Source organism: Pelodiscus sinensis, chromosome 6, assembly GCF_049634645.1.
Source record: "Pelodiscus sinensis isolate JC-2024 chromosome 6, ASM4963464v1, whole genome shotgun sequence".
Taxonomy (NCBI): Eukaryota; Metazoa; Chordata; order Testudines; family Trionychidae; genus Pelodiscus; species Pelodiscus sinensis.
In genome coordinates, this window is record NC_134716.1 from 61,016,200 (window position 1) to 61,036,878 (window position 20,679).

The 20,679-nt window shown below is 44.8% G+C and overlaps 1 protein-coding gene across 11 annotated transcripts in view; it reads right to left on the bottom strand.

Annotated features, from left to right (window-relative positions):
* Positions 1 to 20,679, bottom strand: part of APC (APC regulator of Wnt signaling pathway) — a 182,925-nt gene that overhangs the window by 72,308 nt on the left and 89,938 nt on the right. For all 11 annotated transcript variants that reach the window (XM_075932018.1, XM_075932014.1, XM_075932016.1 and 8 more), the window contains one exon: positions 9,290 to 9,398. In XM_075932018.1, coding sequence (XP_075788133.1) covers positions 9,290 to 9,398 — 109 coding nt within the window. The remainder of the gene's footprint in view (positions 1 to 9,289; positions 9,399 to 20,679) is intronic.

Below are 20,679 nucleotides of genomic sequence, written 5' to 3' on the forward strand. Positions count from 1 at the left end.
AAAATTTCATCAGGTGTTTCATTTACAAAGCAATGGACTTAATATGGAGATTATTACTATGCAAAATGATATTGAGCTGAAAGTCAGAGCAAAGGACAGTGATTTTTGGAGAATGGTAAACAGAGAAAAATATCCACTTCTGTCATCTTGTGCTTTCAAAGTGAAGGCTTACTTTGGCTCCACATACCTCTGTGAGACAGCATTTTCCCAATTAAAGATAATCAAGTCCAAGTATCGCACCCGCCTCACAGATGCCCATCTGATGGACTGTATACGACTAGCAATCTCAGACTACAACCCAGACTTCAAGACACTGGCAGATACTGTTCAGTCACAGGTGTCACACTGAGACTTTGTTATTGGAGGAAAAAATATATAATTATCAATATTTGATTTTAGATTTACAAAATAGCAGAGAACAAAACGTATAATTGTAAATGCTTCATTTGACATTTAAATAGCATAAATTAAACACAGACCATTTCTTTCATAACTATAAACATGTGATTTTCATTTTATATATTGCATAATTTAAAAATAAACTGTTTAATAGAGTATATAAGGGCTGGGGATAGCAAGTGATGGACAGGGGAATAGAGAGGGCGGGGCTTCAAGGGAGGGGCGGGGCGATAGATCTTCGCCTGTTCTGAGACTTAAAAGGTGATCTTGGGTGTAAAAAGGTTGGAGACCACTGGTCTGAAGGAGTCTTCTGTGGTCACAGTGGACCCCTTGGGGGTGCTTTCCGTGGTGCTGACAAGGCCACTGCCAATCTCCTTCCTGGTCTCTGTGGCTTCTCCCTACCCTTTCCTGCTGAGCCAGCTCCCTAGTCTCCCCCAGCCAAGGCATAGAGCTGAGATCACTACCCCTCCTGAGGAGCAGTACAGACACTGAAACTCTTCTGGTCCAAGGAAAATGCTGTTTTGGGCCCAGCATCCCGGGATGCTGTTCCTCAAATGAGATCAGAACCCCAAATGAATTATTTAGTTAAGCCCCTTTTAGCAATGAAACACTAAAACCTCTGTACAAACTTATTACAAACTCACCCTAAAATTATTCTTTTTCCAGCTAAGCTTTCAAAACCAGGGAAGTCTCCTTTTCCCTGGGGTCTTTAGTTATCCTCCTGGGTGTGCCAAGCCACCTAAACACAAAGAACGGCTAGCTTCCTATTGTTTTATAGATATCACTTAGGGCAGGAATTCTGTTTCTACATTCCACCCTTCCATTACTTGGTCAGCCCCTACCAATTGGGGTGGACATGTGACTCCCTCAGACCAACCACTGCTAAAATTTAGAGGACAAAAGAGATGGTTTACAGTTGGTGATCTAGACACTGAGGAAAACATACTTGATGGCTTTCATTTGAACATTTAAAACCATAAAGAATTCCATACATCTAATTTTACATAGAAGAGTGATACATATACTAAAATAAAGATATACAAACCCAGTGGATTATGACATACAGATTGATAGGGTTACATGAGGCAGTTTGTCCCAAGAATCTTTGAGTTATATATATTTGTATCCATAAGTCTATTTTATAAAGCCTGGGAGGGGAATCTGTCACACACAGAACAAACTTCACTATACATGAAGTTTCATTAAAAAAAAATCAGACTACGTAGAGGTTCAACCTTACACCAACATATCATGTATGACAATGTATATAGTTTTAATATTTTCCTTGCATTTATGCAATGCCATACTTAGACTGTAATGTCTATAATACAGTTTAAGAATCTGGAGCACAGACTAAATCTTCTAAGTTTTGCATAGTGCCAGGCAGCTTGTTGGAATATATCCGAGTTCTATTGCAAGAGTTCCACTGTGCCAGGTGCTTGACCCAAAGAGATAATCTAACTAATAGGTAACAACGGAGTTTTGACTGCTAGCACTTGCATGAGGTATTTCTTCCACTTATGTACTTAAATCTGGTATATTATGTACATGATAACTATAGTCATGGGTACCCTGCACAAACATTCCAGATCTCCAATGAACAATGATAAATAAGAAATGACATCATTCAGAAATGAACACTGACAAGACTGCCAACATCTTAGGCATAGGCTTTTGAGACAGCAAATAAAAAGATGATTTGAAATATTAAAGGATGCAATATAAAAATGAAGAAAGCACAGAGAACCAGCTGTGAGTTTGGCATGTAAGATTGTTCGATTAAAGTCAAATTAACAAAGAAAGATTCAGAAACAGTAAAGCCGGATGTACAATTTTGTAACTCTCTGACTTATCTGACCTTCAACACAAAAAGTAGTGTATTTTTTTCCAGCTGAGCAGCAGGTATTAGAAGATGGTCAGAGAAAGGGAATAGTGATTTTAATGTGTTCTAAAGAGATTAAGCACAATAAGAAGAAAAAAATATTATGGTGAACAAGACTTACATACTATAGTGATTTAAAAATCCTGTTTAGTTAGTTAGAAGGTTAAATGTTATGTTTTAACTGGTTACCGGATTAAACAGGGGCTGGAGTGTCTGCCCCCCACAGATGGGGGCTGCTCCAGCCAGGCTGGAGCACCCTTGCTTGCAGGATGCTGAGCCAGGCCCGCTGTGGGTGGGAGCTGCTCTGGTTGAGCTGGAGTGCCCCCACCCATTATAAGTGGATAGCCAGCTAACTAAAATCACACCAGACCATGGATGTTGCCAGGTCAGAGTGCACCAGACTAGAGAGGTTCAACCTGTACATCTCCCTGATTGTACTGACATCTATTTCTGCTAGATGAGTTCCTGCAATAAAGGTACCTAGTACTTTTTTTATCTGTGGTGTACCAATTTTTTAATTTTCCAACAGAAATGCATGGGAGAAATATGAGGATGTCTGGTCAAACATGAAGCTATTGCATACTTTTGCAATGTAATATATGTTAGTCTCTGATACTCAAAAGTTATATCCTCATCAGGTCCACCAATGGGGAAGGAGTGGGAAACGGGCAACTTCTCTGGTACCTGGCAATTCAAGAGGGCCCAGGGCTCCCCACTCCCAGCACTGCTACTGTGGCAGTGGCCAGAATACTGGGCCCTTTAACTCACTGTCAGAGCCCCAGGAGGTGCACTCCAGGAAGCCCTGAAGGGCTGGTGGGGTGAGGTTATTCCCCAGTCCTGTCCTTTCCACCCAAGGCCCTTCCTCCCTCTTCTGGAGTTCAGAGCCCGCCCCATCTTGCCCAGGGGCCCAACAATTCTGTTGGCCCTTCTGATTCTTGCTTACATATCTACTTAGGCACTTAAACAATTAATGCCCTGCATGACCTCTATGGGTTCAGGGTTTTTTGTTTATTATTGTTTTGTCTATGTTTTATAAACAATGAATGCTGCAGTTGGTTATTTATAGGCTATTTCCACTCTGTACATGTGTTTATATTTTATAGAAAAATTAAAATAGCGTCTTTATCAATGATACCACTGTCAAACTGAGAAGACACACCTAGTGAGATCCTAGAGGGGCCTGGTACTATTCAATACTTTCATTGATGACTTGGCTAATAGAATGAAAAGTCTGTGTTTAAATCAGGGGTGGGCAATAACTTTTGATGGGAGGGGGGCTACTCCAAGATTTTGGGAAGTGGTTGAGGGCTGCAATCTTTATTAATGGAGGAGGTGTGGGGTCTGGAATGGAGGTTGGGTGTAGAAGGGAGCTTGGGGTAAGGGATTGGGGTGCAGAGGAAGAGTGGGGTCTGGGAGGGGGGTTGGGTGAAGGAGGCAGTTTTGGTCTAGGGCATGGGACTGGGATGCAGGGATTTGGAATGTGACCTAGGCCAGGAGAGGGTTGTGACCTAGGGAAGGGAACTGGACTGCAGAGGTTTGGGTTGTAACCTAGGGTAGGAGGGGACTGTGATCTGAGGCAGGGGATTAGGATGCCAGATCCGGGAGGGGGTACGGGTGCAAGATGGGGGCAGAATGGTTTGGGCAGGTTGAGTGGAAGGCAGAGGGTTGGGGAAGGGAGGGGCTGCTGTGCCAGAGGCAGGCTCTGGCCAGGAGATTGACCAGCCAGCAGCCCAGCCAGCCTGCCTGCTGAGCTAAATACTTGCAGAGCTTCCTGCACTTGGGATGGAAGAATCCCAAGCATTTTTACAGGCTGGGGACCGACCGGCTAAGTAGCAGGTCAGCAGAAAAGGACCTGGGGATTACAGTGGATGAGAAGCTGGATATGAGTCAACAGTGGCTAATAGCATTTTAGGTTGCATTAGGAGGAACACTCCTAGCAGATCTAGAGAAGTAATTATTCCCCTTTATTTGGCTATGGTGAGGCCACATCTGGAGTACTGTGTCCAGTTCTGGGCCCCCAACTATAGAAAGGATGTGGACGCATTGGAGAGGGTCCAGCAGAGGGCGACCAACATTATTAGGGGGCTGGAGCGCATGACCTATGAGAAGAGACTGTGAGATTTGGGTTTGGTTAGTCTGCAGAGGAGAAGAGTGGGGGGAGGGGGGGTGTATTTGATAGCAGCCTTCAACTTCCTGAAGGGAGGTTCCAAAGAGGATGGAGAGAGGCTGTTCTCAGTAGTGACGGATGGCAGAACAAGGAGCCATGGTCTCAAGTTACATTTGGGGGAGGTCTAGGTTGAAAATTAGGAAAAACTATTTCACGAGGAGGGTGGTGAAGTACTGGAATGGGTTACCTAGGGAGGTGGTGGAATCTCCATCCCTAGAGGTTTTTAAGTCTCGGCTTGACAAAGCCCTGGCTGGGTTGATTTAGTTGGGATTGGTCCTGCCTTAGGCAGGGGGCTGGACTTGATGACCTCCTAAGGTCTCTTCCAGCTCTATGATTATACGATTCTATGTTTCTCTGCTAGTCTGTCTGCCCCGTGCCTACACAGTCACATGCTTGTGTTAATAACAGCGGAAGGGGAAGGGGACATGGTGCTTCGTGTGCTGCCTGTTATTCAAATATGCAGCTCCCATTGGCTGGTTTCTGTGTTGGGGGCACAGGGAGCTCATGAAGCCTTCCCCACTAGCCTCCAGGCTCACAGTTTTGAAAGAGAAGTGGCCCTGCAACTGCTTTTCTGAGTGGTCTGCAGGGCAAGCAGGAGGAGCCTGTCTGGGGCTACCCACTGCATCCACAGGCTGGATCCGGTGGCTTGGCAGGCTGAATTTGGCCTTATTTTTCCCAGGCATGGTTTAAACTACTGTGCATGACATCAAGAAGCAGGTTGCAAGCACTCTGGAGGGCAGTATTAGAATTCAAGAAAACCTTGAAAAATAGGCCTGAAATCAATAAAATTAAGATCAGAAAAGGTCAAAGTATTACACTTTGGAAGGAAAAACAAAATTGGGAATAACTGGCTATGTCAGTGGTCCCCAAACTTTTTCTGTCATGGCTATCCTTACTTATAATGGAAACTCTCTGTGCTCCACTGAAAAACATGGTTTGGAACTGGGGCCAGGGACCACAGTCAAAGCTGCAGCTGTGGCTGTGGCTGTGGCCGGGAGTGTGGCTGCAGCTGCGGCCATTTCTAGAAATAGACCCACAGCGGGGGTCTAACACTGTGGCCAGGACAGAACTGAGGGCAGAGCAGGGTTGAGTGGTTGTAGTCAGACAGAGGGCCCCCCTGTCTCATCCATCTTGCTTGCCCCTCCAAGATGCCTCAGAGCACACAGGACACAGAAAGCAATAAAAACAGCATAGTCTTTGATGCCTTGACAGAGGCCCGGATATGCTGGCTCATTGTGACCCTGGACAACTGTAAACATAGATAAGAGGGTGACCAAGCTAACCGTTGACCAAGAGGCTACAGAAAACTGCCCTTGGCTAGCACTGATATTGATATGATCACACAACCGTCCCGGGAGAGGAATCTCCCGCTGAGTAAAGAATGTCCAATACTCCCAATTTAGTTATCTCTCTTACAAGTGTAAATTAAGTTCACAACTCCCTTGTAAGAACTGGTGTCACAAAGACGAACAAGCACAATTTGGCACCATAGATAAAGAGAATATGTGACCCCACAGGTATAAAGATGGGCCCAGCAGCACACACACTCTGAGCGTCAATCTACCATCTATCTGCTGGTCGGGTTAGGTAATTACCTCCCGAGGTCCACATGGGGACGCCCAGCCTCATTTTCGTCTTTCCCGGGGAATTGAGTGGCTGGTCCTGGCCTGACACGCTGGAATCGAGAGACGCAGAAGGGGATAAAAATGGCACCCGTATGTGTCTTTTTGTTTTTTTAGTGCACGCATAGAATAGAGCTCTTTAAAGATTACGCTGTCACTTGGTACCGTTATTTCTATCTTCCATTTCCTTTGTAACCACTTTAAGACCTGTATTTCCTAGCAGTTAAGAAGTAGAACAATAGCCATTGTAACCATATGCTTTATAAGTCTCTTTTAATAAACCTGTAACTGTTTAAGCTTTAACCTGACTCCTCCTGTTGCTGTAACAGAACCAGACACAATTAAAAGGACTCCAGCCAGTCATAGCGGCAGACGCAGGCAGAGCTGGGCGTTTGGGTCCTATCACCTCCATGGGATAGACTCCTGGGGCACCCATCAGCCTTTCCATAGGCTGCCCGCTGCAAAGGGATCTTGCGTCCTACCAGTCAAAGACTCAGGTGTAATAAGCTCCCCCTGCAGACTTTTGGGGCACCCATCAGCCTTTTAGGCTGCCCGCTGCAAAGGGACCGTGTCCTAGCAGTTCAAGACTCGTGTATGACACACACACTGCCCTGGCCATCGGCTGACAGTGGTGCTCCCTTTCTGCACCCCATGAGGGTTGTCCCAAGTCCTGCTGCACCCTCTGTGCCTCCCCCAACATGGGTGCACCTCATAGTTGGGGTCCACTGGGCTATGCAGCAGTACCGCTGAAAGGGATCTGGGCATTGTAGTGGATCACAAATTGAATAGGAGACAATATGAGAAGCTGTAAAACAGGCTAACATTGTAGGATGCATCATCAGTAGCGTCAAATGTGACAAGGAGGAGGTAAATGCCCTGGTCTATTTAACCCTGGTAAAGCCTCAGTTGCAGTACTATCTCCAATTTTGGATTTTGTACGTTAACAAAGGTGTGAAATAATTGGAGAAAGTCTAGAGGAGAGCTACAGAAATGATAAAATATTTAGAAATCATGACCTATGAAGAAAGATTAAAAAATAAAAAACTTGGTATGATTAATATTGAGAAAAAAGGACTGATGGGGGACCTGATAATCTTCAAATATTGTAAGAGCTCTTATAAGGACTGTGATGAACTGTTCTCCATGTCCACTGATGGTAGAACAAGAAGTAATGCACTTATTCTGCAATAAGGGAAATTTTCATTAGATATAAGGAAAAACTTTCTATCTGTAAAGATAGCTGAACACTGGAACAAGCTTCCAAGAGAGGTTGTGGAATTCCTGTAATTGGAGATTTTTTAGGTTAGATAAACACCTGTCAGAAATGGTCTAGATCAGTCTCAAACGCTGGCCCACAGGCCATGCCCAGCTGGAGCAATTGCACAAGCAACTGTACATGCCTGGTGGGCCTGTCCATTACCAGCTCACAAGTCCCACCCCTTCCCACCACGCCCTCAAACTTTCTCCCCTGAAGATGCAACTTCAGCTGTGGCACTAGGCCCTAAGGCTGGGATGCTACGGGGGAGGGGAAGAATAGAGTGATGGCAGGAAGGGGCGAGATTTGTGGGCCAGTAACAGACAGGCCTCCCTGGCCCACTGGGGGTGTGTCTAGACTACAGGATTTGTCAACAAAAGTGAACTTTTGTTGACAAAACTATACCTGCATCTACACTGCCGCTGAGTTTGGTCGACATAACGTCGACAGAACTCAGCAGTTTTGTCGACAGCTGTAAACCTCATTCTACGAGGAATAACGCCTTTTGTCGACAGAGTTCTGGCAACAGAAGGCATTATTGCATCTACACTGTCCTTTTCGTCTACACTGTCATGTTGACAAAGCAGCTTGCTTTGTCGACAGAACTGGATGTAGTCTAGATGCTCTTTGTCGACAGAAGCTTTATCAACAGTATCTGTCGACAAAACTTCTGTCAACAAAAACCTGTAGTCTAGACATACCCTGGGAGTCCCAGGCTGGATTATGCAATCACTCTGGCCAGAGATGGCCTGCAGGTTTGGAGTTTGAGACCTTTGGTGTAAATATACTTGGTCCTGCCTCAGTTGCAGGAGTCTGCACTAGGTGACTTCTTGAGGCTCTTTTTAGACCTACATATTTATGATTCTATAACTTCAAATTTGATACAGTTGGCATGATAGAATATGTATGCCTTTGCCATATTTACTGTAAGAACCATTTCAGAACAGTTTATGAATCCAGTATATGTTTCCTGCTGAAGTCTTCAACCTTAATTATACATAGTAAAAAAATCAGTGTTGCTATGGATTTTTTTCCTTCCCATTTATGATTTTGCAGGTGGCAAAGCAAAGGTCCAGAGGGTCAACTTTCACAATCGATACCTATATTTCACTCAATCTGCCAGGCTACGTCTACACTGGCATCCCTTTCCGGAAAAGGGATGCTAATGAGACGAGTCGGAATTGCAAATCCATGGGGGATTTAAATATCCCCCGCGGCATTTGCCTTTACATGGCTGCCGCTTTTTTCCGGCTTGGGGATAAGCCGGAGAAAAGCGCCAGTCTAGACGCGATTCTCCGGAAAAAAAGCCCTTTTCCGGAGGATTTCTTATTCCTTATTGAAAGTAGGAATAAGAAATCCTCCGAAAATGGCTTATTTTCCGGAGAATCGCGTCTAGACTGGCGCTTTTCTCCGGCTTATCCCCAAGCCGGAAAAAAGCGGCAGCCATGTAAAGGCAAATGCCGCGGGGGATATTTAAATCCCCCATGGATTTGCAATTCCGACTCGTCTCATTAGCATCCCTTTTCCGGAAAGGGATGCCAGTGTAGACGTAGCCTGGTGTATAACACTGCCCTGAATTAAGAGCTCTTACTGAAGTTAGTATAATACTACTTCTCAAAGTTCAAGGAAATGATGAAGCAACTAGAAATTAAGGACTTTGATGTAAAATGTCAAAAGAGTAAAAATAACATTTAATTAACCCTGCATGAGATTTTAATCATGTTCCTCCATATGAGAGGTACTTCTTGTATGGATTTTTTCCTTGTAAAATGACAACTGAAAGCAGTCAATTGCAGGTACTGGTTCAATTATATTATTTAGACACAATATTTTTATTTATTTGGAACCTAGGATACATTTTTCACACACATTTTTAACTAGTTTATAAAATATATACAACATCCAAATGCACATCATAGCACCAGTTACAAATAAGAAAATAAGCTGCTATTGCAGTTACTTACATTTTCAGTAAGAGGGAGACTGTCTATCCGCTTAGTTAGGTTCTGAAGCTGAGCATAATACCAGTCCTTCTCTTTCTCTTCCTTTTCAAGCTCAGCCAGCAATAGAGATCTATTTTAAAAAAACAAAAATCAGGAAGTGTCCCATCAGTAAGTTTCCATTAGCAATTATAAATATGGCAACAAATACATAAAGTGTCAAAAGGAAAAGATTGGACTTGGTGATCAAGGAACGGAACAAGAATTTCAGAGACCCGTGTTCTGTTCCTTCTTTTACCTACCTTTGCTCTCAACCTGCTGTGTGACCTTTAGCAAATCATTGGAAATAATCTGTGACTTAGTTTCACTGTAAAATCAAAGTATAGTATCTCCCTTTCTTTATAAAATCACTGAAATCCACAGATGAGAAACACTATATGAAAGCTAACTATTATTATTTCTGTGCTAATTTACATCCAGGACAAACTATTTGAGACCATTTTATTTTCTCTTTTTAGTGATATACTTCTCCCAGTGTAGCAAACTAATGATCTTATTTTTTTTTAAAAGATATTAGCACTACAGAAAAATCTATTATTTTTATGAAATACAACTTTATTCTAATATAAAGGGACTATTTTTTCTTTACTGCAATTCCATACAGTTAAACAGGTATAGACATAAAAAATTAATTTCAAGGCCCTGACTGCAACTCGATCCATACAGGCAGACTCTACTTATACAAACATCCACTGAGATCAGTGTCCTAAAAATCTACTAGTTTCTTCTAAAAGTATCTTCGGTTAATACTTTTTCTTTCTTAAATGCTCATATTGCTCTTTGGCTGATATTAAAGAAAAGGAAAAAGATAATTGTATGTCTAAGTTGATCTGTTTAGTAGACATTTCAGATTGCTGCAGTAGATAGGGTTTTCTCAATCTAAGCTCCTATAACTGTATTGTTAATGCTATCCCCATAAATAATGAATACAATCTTCTCTAAGATAGTAGCTGTTCAGAATTCACTACCAATGTTTTAATATAGCTATACAATTGTACAACTGTACAAAAACCTCTCCGTATGATTTATTTTAAAGTGGTAAGTGAATACAGTATTCATAAAAAGTAATGGACTGAAAAGCCTGAAAACCGAAGGCTGCTATTTAGCAATAGGTTGGGATGTTAATACATAAAATTACCTGATGTTTCCCTTTCCCTGTCTCATCTCTCTGTCCTTAAACTGTGAGCTCTCTGAACATCCCTTTCTGAATCTTTGTCAAGCACAGCATGTGCACTACCATAAATATTTTAACAAAAAAGATAGCACTACCTACCAGTGTTTCCACTCTGGCCTGCATCTGAATGAGTTCCAAGCCTAAGTATTAACCTGGAGCAGTTTTCAACCTATGTTTTAAAATAGTCATCACACTGGAAAACTGTTTAAAACTCGCTTTGCTGACAAACTCAATATTAATTATAGAAAGCATCTTAGCTGCAGGTTACTTGAACTTGACTCAGAATGATTGCTTTATGTTGGGTTCTACATCACATTTTTAATTCCCTAATCTATCCCTTGAGGTTGTTTTCTAATTCACAGATACTTTGGTGGAACTGAGAACAATATCTACTATGGAAATGGCAAGCTTTAAAATATCAGAGAAAACAGGAGCCTAGTTATTCTAGATCTTGTTTGATAGCCTAGAGAAAAAGAATGATCTGGAATTCCCAAATCTAGCATAAAGGCATACCAAAAATATTAATGACAACTAGTCTAAAAATAGATTAACAAGCAGCAGCACTCTGATCTACTAACCTCATATTCACCTAGCTATTTTCCCTTTACTTGAGACCCAAAAGCCTGGGGTGCTGACTGTATTTAAACATGAACCTAACAAAATCTCCTTCTATATTAGACTGCTGTAATTTCAGTAAGGCTGAACCAGAACTGTTCACACAATTATATTAAGAGACACAAGACCCCATATTAAGACAGACAGGTCTGAAACTCGTATTAGTGAGGAAAAGGCAAACAGCAATACTTATTCTAGTGTTGCATAAAAGAATAGCGTTCATAGCTGTGAACTAAGATCTACAAAGGTGCAATTAATTCAGCCTTTAAAAGAAATTTTTATTTGTAAAATATTTTTCTGCAAATGGGATTCAGATACTGCCGACTATAGATACATTGGTGATGCCAACAAAAAGATTACCTAATCATATATATAGTAGCCCAGTATGTAACGCTGACGTACACGGCCACGCCCTCTGGCTGTGTACATCAACGCCCCGCCCCCCTTCCCCTTCCGCCATGGGGAACGCGGACCCCAAACGGCGGCTTGCCGCCGCTTTCTCCTCTGCCGGGGCCCAGCTGAGTGGCGCTCGCGCTGCGCCTCTTAGCCAGGCCCTGGTCGGAGGAGAAGGGGGATGGGGCGCTGACGTACACGGCCAGGGGGCGTGGTCGTGTATGTCACCGCCCCTCCTTCCTCTCCCCCACCAGGGCCCAGCTGAGGTGCGCAGCACTCAGCCCAGCCGCCACGGCGGGAGGGGAAAGGGATGGGGCAGTGACGTACATGGCCGGGGGCGGGGCCGGGGCCATGTACATCACCGCTCTCCCTTCCCCTCTCGCTGTGGTGCTCAACCGAGTGCTGGGCCCCTCCTCCAGGGGAGCCAGCAGCGTAAGGGGCCGTTTGGGCTCCCCCATGGCATGAATGGAAGGGGGCGGGGTGGTGATGTACATGGCCCCGCCCCCTGGCCATGTACATCACTGCACCGCCCCCCTCCCTCGTGGCAGCCGGACTGAGCAGGCAGCACTCAGCCGACAGCCATGATAGAAGGGAAGGGGAAAAGGAAGGGGGGAAGGGAGAGACGGAGGGGAGAGAGAGGCAGGAGGAGAAGAGAAAGGGAGAGTGAGAGGCAGGAGGGGGAGAACAGAAAGAAAGAGACGGAGAGAGAGGCAGGAGGAGAGCTGAGAACGAGAGGGGGAGGCAGTAGGAGGACACCCCCCCTCCCCCGAAAGAGCTCAGGAGAGAAGACCTGAAAATCCTGTCTTATGACAGGCTAATAGGCTAGTTCTGTCTATAGACATCAAAGTATTTGCCTTAAAAATGTGGATATAGAAAAGATACTATTTTTCTTTCTTTCTGATGTTTCTTCTTGACAAGAAGGATTAACAAAACGAATCGTGGAAGGCAAAAAATGGATGCTAACGTACAAACAAAAATAAAGGAGAGTTTAAATAAGATCTACTGGGGGAAAATGCAGCCCTTACACAAGTAGTAGCTGTGACACTTAAATCCTACAAGATAGTTCCAACACAATTTGGAATTCTATATGTTAAAATGCAGACATCAAATATTGCACACAGCTTATTAAAACAGCAAGTCAGCTGACATGACTTCTAGTATTTGCATCACATTATGAAGGTTTTGATGTACTGAAGCATTTTGGAATGTCTTACCAAGTAATCTTTTGAAATCCCAAAATTTTATTTCAGAAAACAACAGTTAAGAGAAATCTCTAAAAATATTTCAAATACTAATAACTGTTTTATTCCCCCTTTATCGTTCTCTCTAAAAAATGATAAAATAATTGCATTAATGTTTTTGATTCTGAGGCAAAAATTAATGTGACTACTAATAATACTTTGCATGGTCTATGAGGCAAGCAGCATGTAATACTATAGAACAGCAGTTCCCAACCGCCAGGCCACGGACTGCTGCTGGGCTGCAACCCACTCGCTGCCAGGCTGTGGTGGTTGCTGAAGTTCACGGTGTCTTAGCTCTGGCAACTGTGGTGACGGAGGCATGGCAGGAGGCAGAGGAGCAGGAGGCGCCTCCCTCCCTCCTCTGCATTTGGGGAGGGAGGAGGCATGAAGGAGGAAGGAGTGCACGTGCTGCCAAAGGCCACACTCCCTTTGCCCACATGACCGCTTTTGCTGGCAGCGACACTAGGGCTGAGATGGCAGCAGGAGGAGATACCCCCCTCCCTTCATGGTAATGGTGGCCTGCCACGGCTCTGCACTGCTTTTGCAAGCAGCGGCAGGAGGTGGCAGAGCAGAAGGTACCTCCCTCCCTCCCCCCTCAGTAACTGCAGCCCCACTGGGGCTCTGCGCTCCCAATCACCCATGGGGGCACAAGACACAATGTGGAGGGAGGGAGTGTGAAGGAGGAGGGAGTGCGCACCGCCAACAGCCACTCCCCCTTTCCAAGCAGCAGTAACAACCATGCTCCCTAAGGGGACAGCCAGGGCTGAATTAAGACCGTTAGAGGCCCTAAGCACTGAAAAGATTATGGAGCCCGCCCATATGTAATTCAAAATAAAAACTATACTATACCGTAAGATCTCATTTTTTTGGTGCCCCTGTTTTGCTGGTCCCCTAAGCACGTGCTTAGTCTGCCTATTGGGTAATCCAGCCCTGGAAACAGCCTTGCTCTGGGGAGTGTTGGGGTAGACAAAGGGGTTTTGGCATGGGCTATAGGGGCCAGAGTTTAAAGGGTCCATGGGCAGAGGACATAGGGTTCAGGGTCAAAGGGTGTTAGGCACTGGGAAGCAAGGGACTGGGGTTGGGCTAGGCAGTCAGGCAACATTGTATTTACATATTTGTTTATATAATGAATATGCAAATACAATGTTGCCAGTCCACCAAAGGTTTGTGAATGGGTTTGCTGGTCCCTGGCATAAAAAAGGTTAGGAATCACCGAGGGTGTGTCTAGACTACATGCCTCCGTCGACGGAGGCATGTAGATTAGCCAGATTGGCAGAGGGAAATGAAGCCGCGATTAAAATAATCGCGGCTTCATTTAAATTTAAATGGCTGCCCCGCTCTGCCGATCAGCTGTTTGTCGGCAGATCGGGGCAGCCTGGACGCGACGCGCCGACAAAGAAGCCTTTCTTGATCGGCACAGGTAAACCTGGTTTCACGAGGCATACCTGTGCCGATCAAGAAAGGCTTCTTTGTCGGCGCATCGCGTCCAGACTGCCCCGATCTGCCGACAAACAGCTGATCGGCAGAGCGGGGCTGCCATTTAAATTTAAATGAAGCCGCGATTATTTTAATCGCGGCTTCATTTCCCTCTGCCGATCTGGCTAATCTACATGCCTCCGTCGACGGAGGCATGTAGTTTAGACGTACCCTAAGATATAGAAGATACAGAACAGATGCATGCACATATTATTTGTCTATATATCTAATCTCTGCAAAAACAGGTCAAAGCCTAGGACTCATTATATATGCCAACAGGCTGCCATCAAGTTAACTTTATATTTTAAATAATGTCTTGCTATTATTTGGATGGGATCTTCTGAGCAAAAAAAAAAAAATCGTTGTCAAAATTAACCCTCATACATGATCTCCAACAGATTGTAACAGTTACATATTATTAGGAGAAACCTCTCATTCTCATTCAGTGTAGAAGAGATTGTGAACCAGCACAGAAAACAAATTGCAACAGTGACATTGAGCTTGAGATGAGTTTGAGAGGTCTGTTTTGTTCAAAACTCATATTCTTCTTCATTACACCTCCGCCTGTACTTGGAGTTCTGCTGTTGTAGTAGATTTTGAGTGAGGCTAAAGAAACAGATCCTTAGTCAAGTTGGAAGAGTTGCTCCATATAATATTGTACATGTGTTAGGGATGTTAAATATCGTGTAACTGAATAAATGTGTAACTGCATAAAATATTATTTGTTACACAACTATTCAGTAGTCCCCATGGGTGAGGCCAGCAAGCTAGTGCGCCCAGTTTAAAAACCAGCTACCCTCTCAGACTGGCTGCCTGACGCCCTGCAGTGCTGCCTCTGATACAGAGGCAGTGCGGGGGGGAGGGATAACAGCAGCCCTTGTCCATGGAGGGGTCCAAGCTCCCCACAGACAGGGACTGCTTCGCAGCATCTTCTCTTGCCTTCCCTCCACCATGCTGTTGCCTGTATCAGCAGTGGGCAGGGGCAGGAGACACTTTGGAACTGATGTGTGTGTGTGGGTGTGAGTATGTGTGTGGGTGAGAGAGAGAGAGAGGCTGGGGGCTAGCAAAGCAGTCAGCCTGTGAGGGCTGGAGATTGGTGGGACTGGTAGCCTGTGGGAGCCAGAGAGGGCCAGAGGCCAGTGGCCCATGAGGCCATGGTCCCATGGAACTCATTTAACTGTGTAACAGATTTAAATTTTAATCAGTTACATGGTTAATATTTTAAAGTTTTTTACATTCCATGTGTAGGTGTGGCAAACCATTTTTGGATTGAATATATATGGATTATAAATCACTGTTGTGTTCTTAGAGATGGTTCCTCTAAGTGTTGAGGAACGCTGGCAGGGTGCTGTGTAGGTTGATGCTATATGTATTTTGGGAAAAACACATTCCAGTCTCCAGGGCTCTTTAATCCGGCATCTTGCATGAGCTTTACACATTATTAATGAAGGTAGAGGCGGAGACTTGGAAGTAAGTTCAACCACTCTTCTCATACGGACAGGCAAATTATAGTTAAAACCCTCATACTTCATGTATCAAATTTACCAATGCACTTGACATTGTTATTTATGCTTGTGACACCACTGAAAAAAAGATAAAAAAGATTTTCTTCTATCTTTGCACCTTCTGTATTTAAATTGGTGTCTGGTATATTTTTCATGTTTCATAGGACTATTTTGTTCTTCCTTTAGTTAAAGCTCCACGTAATTTTTAAAGGAGTATATTACTACTGCAATATTTTTTCTGATACGCAGATTGAACCTCTCTAGTCTGGCACCCTCAGGACCTGACTGGTGCTGAACCAGAGAATTTGCCAGACCATGGGAGGTCAATATTGTCTAGCAGCATTACCAACACTTCCATTGCTTACTGGGCTCTTATAAGACATTTAGAAGTAAATTAGAGCTAAATAACAGCACAGAACACTGAGAACCAGGACTGGTGGCTGTAAACAAACTTGATGGGGCCACAGGAACCTTGACCACACCCATAATAAGCAGACATACAGCTAACTAAAATCATGCCAGATCATGGATGTTGCCAATATAGAGACTGTTGAACTGAAGAGGTTAAACCTATACTAGTTCTGTTTTTTTCATTGACATGAATAAAATATTGAAAAGAATTTTATTTCATAGGCTTGAAGTTTGTTTTATGTCAATAGAAGTGTTTGTAGGGATTAATATTTATGATGTTCAAAGCTTCTCATTTCAAATGTGTAGTTAGCGGTGCAAATGTAATGTAGAAAGCACAAAGAAAAGTACCTTATGTTGTGTTTTTCTATTCAGATGTACTTTTTGTTCCCCTTCTCTCCATCAGTGTGTGAATGGTGCAAGAGTGGCAGAAGACTGGGGGAGGTGGGGTGCAGGAGTTTGGGGATGTGAGCGGCTCAAAACAGGGTTCCAGTCTATGATTGGCTCAGATTTGGGGTCGAGATGGGGGGAGTACAGGAATGTTATTCTGCTGTGGCTAAATGAGGGCTTGACCCCAATTGGGGGCTTGTTGGTCAGGCTTCATTTTTAAATAAAATATTATGTAAAACATAAAGGCTGTGTCTACACTGGGCCGCTTTTCCGGAATAACCTGCCAGCTGTCTACACTGGCCGCTTGCTTTTCCAGAAAAGAATGACTATCTACTGTAAAATTGTCGGTGTTTTTTCGGAAAAACTATGCTGCTCCCGTTCGGGCAGAAGTCCTTTTCCGGAAAAACTGTTCCGGAAAAGGGCCAATGTAGACAGCACAGTAGTCTTTTCCACAAAAAAGCCTACTGCGAAAATGACGATCGGGGCTTTTTTCTGGAAAAGCGCATCTACATTGGCCACGGACGCTTTTCCGGAAAAGCATCCTGCCAATGTAGACGCGCTTTTTCCGGAAATACTTATAACGGAAAACTGTTCCGTTTTAAGCATTTCCGGAAAAGGGTGCCAGTGTAGACGTAGCCAAAAGGTTTCAGCTTTGTCTTTATTTATGATAGGGGCGGGGAACCTGTTTTGAGTCAGGGGTCACTGACCCACAGAAAAGTCAGTTGGGGCCACACAAGTGAGATTTTCAACCCATCCAAAACCCCTCAAGCCTCACTAATGTGGCCCTAATTATGCTGGTGGAGGCAGGGGACAGGATGCTGAGGCAGAGTGCCCATGGGTGCTGAGGCAGGGGACAGGGCACCAGTGGGTGACAGGGCAGGAGGCTGGGGCAGGGTAAAGGGTGCCAGCAGGTGCTGGAGCAGGAGACAGGGTGCTGGGACAGGAGACAGGGCAGGGGCCTGGGGTAGGGAACAAGGTGCTAGGACAGGGGACAGGATGCCAGTGGGTGCCAGGGCAGTGGCCTGGGACAGGGTGCAGGGGCAGGGGGCCAATGGGTGCTGGGGCAAGGGACAGGGTGCCGGTGGGTGCTGGGGTAGGGGAGAAGGTTCTGGGGTAGGGAATAGGGTGCTGGGACAGGGTGCTAATGAGTGCTGGGGCATGGGAGAGGGTGCTGGGGTAGGGGAGAGGGTACTGGGACAGGATGCCGATGGGTGCCAGGGCATGGGACTGGGTGCTGGGGCAAGAGACAGGGTACTTGTGGGGTCTGGGCAGGGGGAGTGAACAGGGACCGGTACCTGGGGATCCTGCAGCTGCGTGCCAAGGCTCAGGAAGTGCGCAGGCTACTCTCCCATCCCCCAAACAGCCGGCGCAGTACCTGAAATGCCAGTCCATCATGCGCCGGGGACCTTTCCCCCCTGCTGCCTTCCTGTGTGGGGAGAGGGGGAGAGTGGGAGTCCCAGACCACGCCAGCTCCAACTGTTCAGGCATCATGTGCCTTGCTCCTCTGCTCCCCACGGCAGCACGTGCTACCTGAGCAGTTTGAGCTGGAGCAGTCCCAGACTCCTCCTTCCTCCCAGGCATGCAGGAAGACAGCAGAGGAAGTAAGTCCCCAGTGTGCAACGGACCAGGGTTTTAGGTACCGCGTCGGCTATTTGAGGAGAGGGGAAAAGCAGCCTGCTCACTTCCAGGACCTGGTGTGCAGCTGCAGAACTCCACCCCACCCCTCAGGAAGCCCGCGCTACCTCTGTTGTCGCTGGAGGTAGCATCAGCGTGGGGTTCTTCTTGAGGTTGGGGGCAGAAAGGGAGCCCCCTGAAAGCCTCATGATCGACCAGTCGAGCCCCCGGGATCAACCAGTCGATTGTGATCAACGGGTTGGTGACCACGGCTATAGAGTCTTGTGTTGCTAGAATATGTGTAGCCACATCCGATCTGCAAACATGGTCCACAGATACCTGCAGATATGTAGGGCTCTAATAAGCTATCATTTTAAAATACAGAAATAAGCATCTTTAACACTGGTAAATACAAACTCTCGTGGTTCAAATGCTGCATTTAGATCCCAAAGAACATCTATCTTTAATTCCTTATGTATCATCTAAGCCAGGGCTACTCAAATTTGGAAGCCCTGGGGGCCACAATGATACTCACAGCACATGCTGAGGACTGCAACTTAAGTGTGGTTGCATGTACATGAAAATATATATGCAAATAGTTTCTTTCACACTGACAGGCATGAATACAAAGATTAAGCCTTAAGCCGTGGCACTGGACCCAAATGTGCCCAATGTGAGCCAGTCAGCACCTTTTAGCAGGGCTCGACAAATCCACTGGCCCACTCACCCATGGCGAGTAGATTTTGGCAGCTGGTGAGCTGTGATGGTGCTGACCCCCGTGCTGCACGGGGAGCACGGCGTTCTGACAGCGGTCTGCGCCACTTGCTCCCGTGTGGTCACCCAGCTGAGCGGTGTGCAGGAGGCTAGAAATGACGACACCCTATACCTGTCTGTTCCAGCCCATCTGCTCACTTCTCACCTACAGGCCACATGTTGAACCCTGCGTAAACCCAAACTGCACCGCAGGCCGCAAATAAATGGGCCGCGGGCTGCACGCATTTTAAGTAGCCCTGATCTAAGCCAAATTAGATCAAATTCTAGAGGAGCTGCCTCCAGGTAATCAGGAGCAATAAGTATGAAATATATACTAAATTTTTAATGATCTGGAATCAGAGAAATTCCCCAGATTAGGTGTAGATTGCTGATAGTTGTAACTACTTCCCCTCCATTTCCTGGGATTCCTGGGAAATTAACAAAGTTAGCTCTTGGCTAGGTTTAATTCTATGTGGTACCCTGATGAAATGTAACAGGTTTTCGTGTTTCGCAGTACTTGAAAAATCAGTGACATCTATTCTCTAAAGAATCCAAAGATATGGCTCTCAGCTTTGGTGTCCAAAAGATCCTTTGTTAGCCTTGACAGAGCCTGGCCTCCTGATTCAGCCTCCCACTGGATCTGTCTGGCGAAGCCCCTGGATCTGAACTCTACCTGAATATGGACTTCAACAATGGACAAAGCATGGACCATTCCTCAAAGAGGAGCACGGCTGTTTGTTATCTGACAGAAATCCTTCTTGATTTGCATTCCTGATATCTCACCAGGGAGCACAAGATGGGCCTACTTGAACAGCGAAATACTGTGTGAGGAGTGGCTACGTGAGCTGGGCAAGGCGGATCCCTTAGTGACAGTTCCTCCAAAGCTGCGCAGGGTAAAGAAAGCAATGACTAACAAACCTTCAGGCGTGTTTCTTCCTTTTATCATACCTCATCCACTCAGTCAAACAGAAGAGGGACAAGGTATAATCAGCAACAATCCTGATTTGCCACGCAGAGAGCTCTAGCAAGCGCTGTACTAGCTAATTCTGTGTGACAAAGACGTTAGCTTGGAACCTTCCCTCCACCATGTGGCAAAATGTCTGTCTATGCTCTTACAGAGCACACAAGAGGCAGCTAGTAGCAAACAAAGCAAAACCACCTCATTTCCTCAAAGTACCATTCCTCTAATTGTATCTGTGATATTTAAATTTATTTTCTTTAAGAAAAAGCATTTTGATAGTCCAAGCAAGATCAGAGCTCCCTAAACTGTGTGTTGTACAAATTGTGGAAGCACAAAGAACACATCATCTCTCAGGTAATTTCAGGAATTCTTCTGTAAAATGTCATGATTTGACTGCATAATAATTTAAAAAATCCAGATTATTTAATTGTATACAATGACTGATGTGACTTCAATAATAATTTTTTAAAAATCAACAACTAATCAAAAGCAAACAAACCCACCACTGTCTTTTACTTTAGAAATAATCTAATTTGGCTGACGTCTCAAGCTATGAATTAGATTAGACCTCCATTAAAAAGCAATTTCCGCTTTCTACTCTAATTATACAGTGGTACATTTTTTGTCATTAGAGAGCAATGGAACATGTACACTCACTATCAATGCATACAGAAAATACTATTTTCCAAGAAACACTAGCTATATAATCCAAATGTCCAGTTTAAACAAATTGATTTTATGGTAAACTTCCAATTTCAAATAAAAATCTATTAACACACAATATAGATGTACTTTTACAAAAGTCTTTCATATCTAAATCTCCA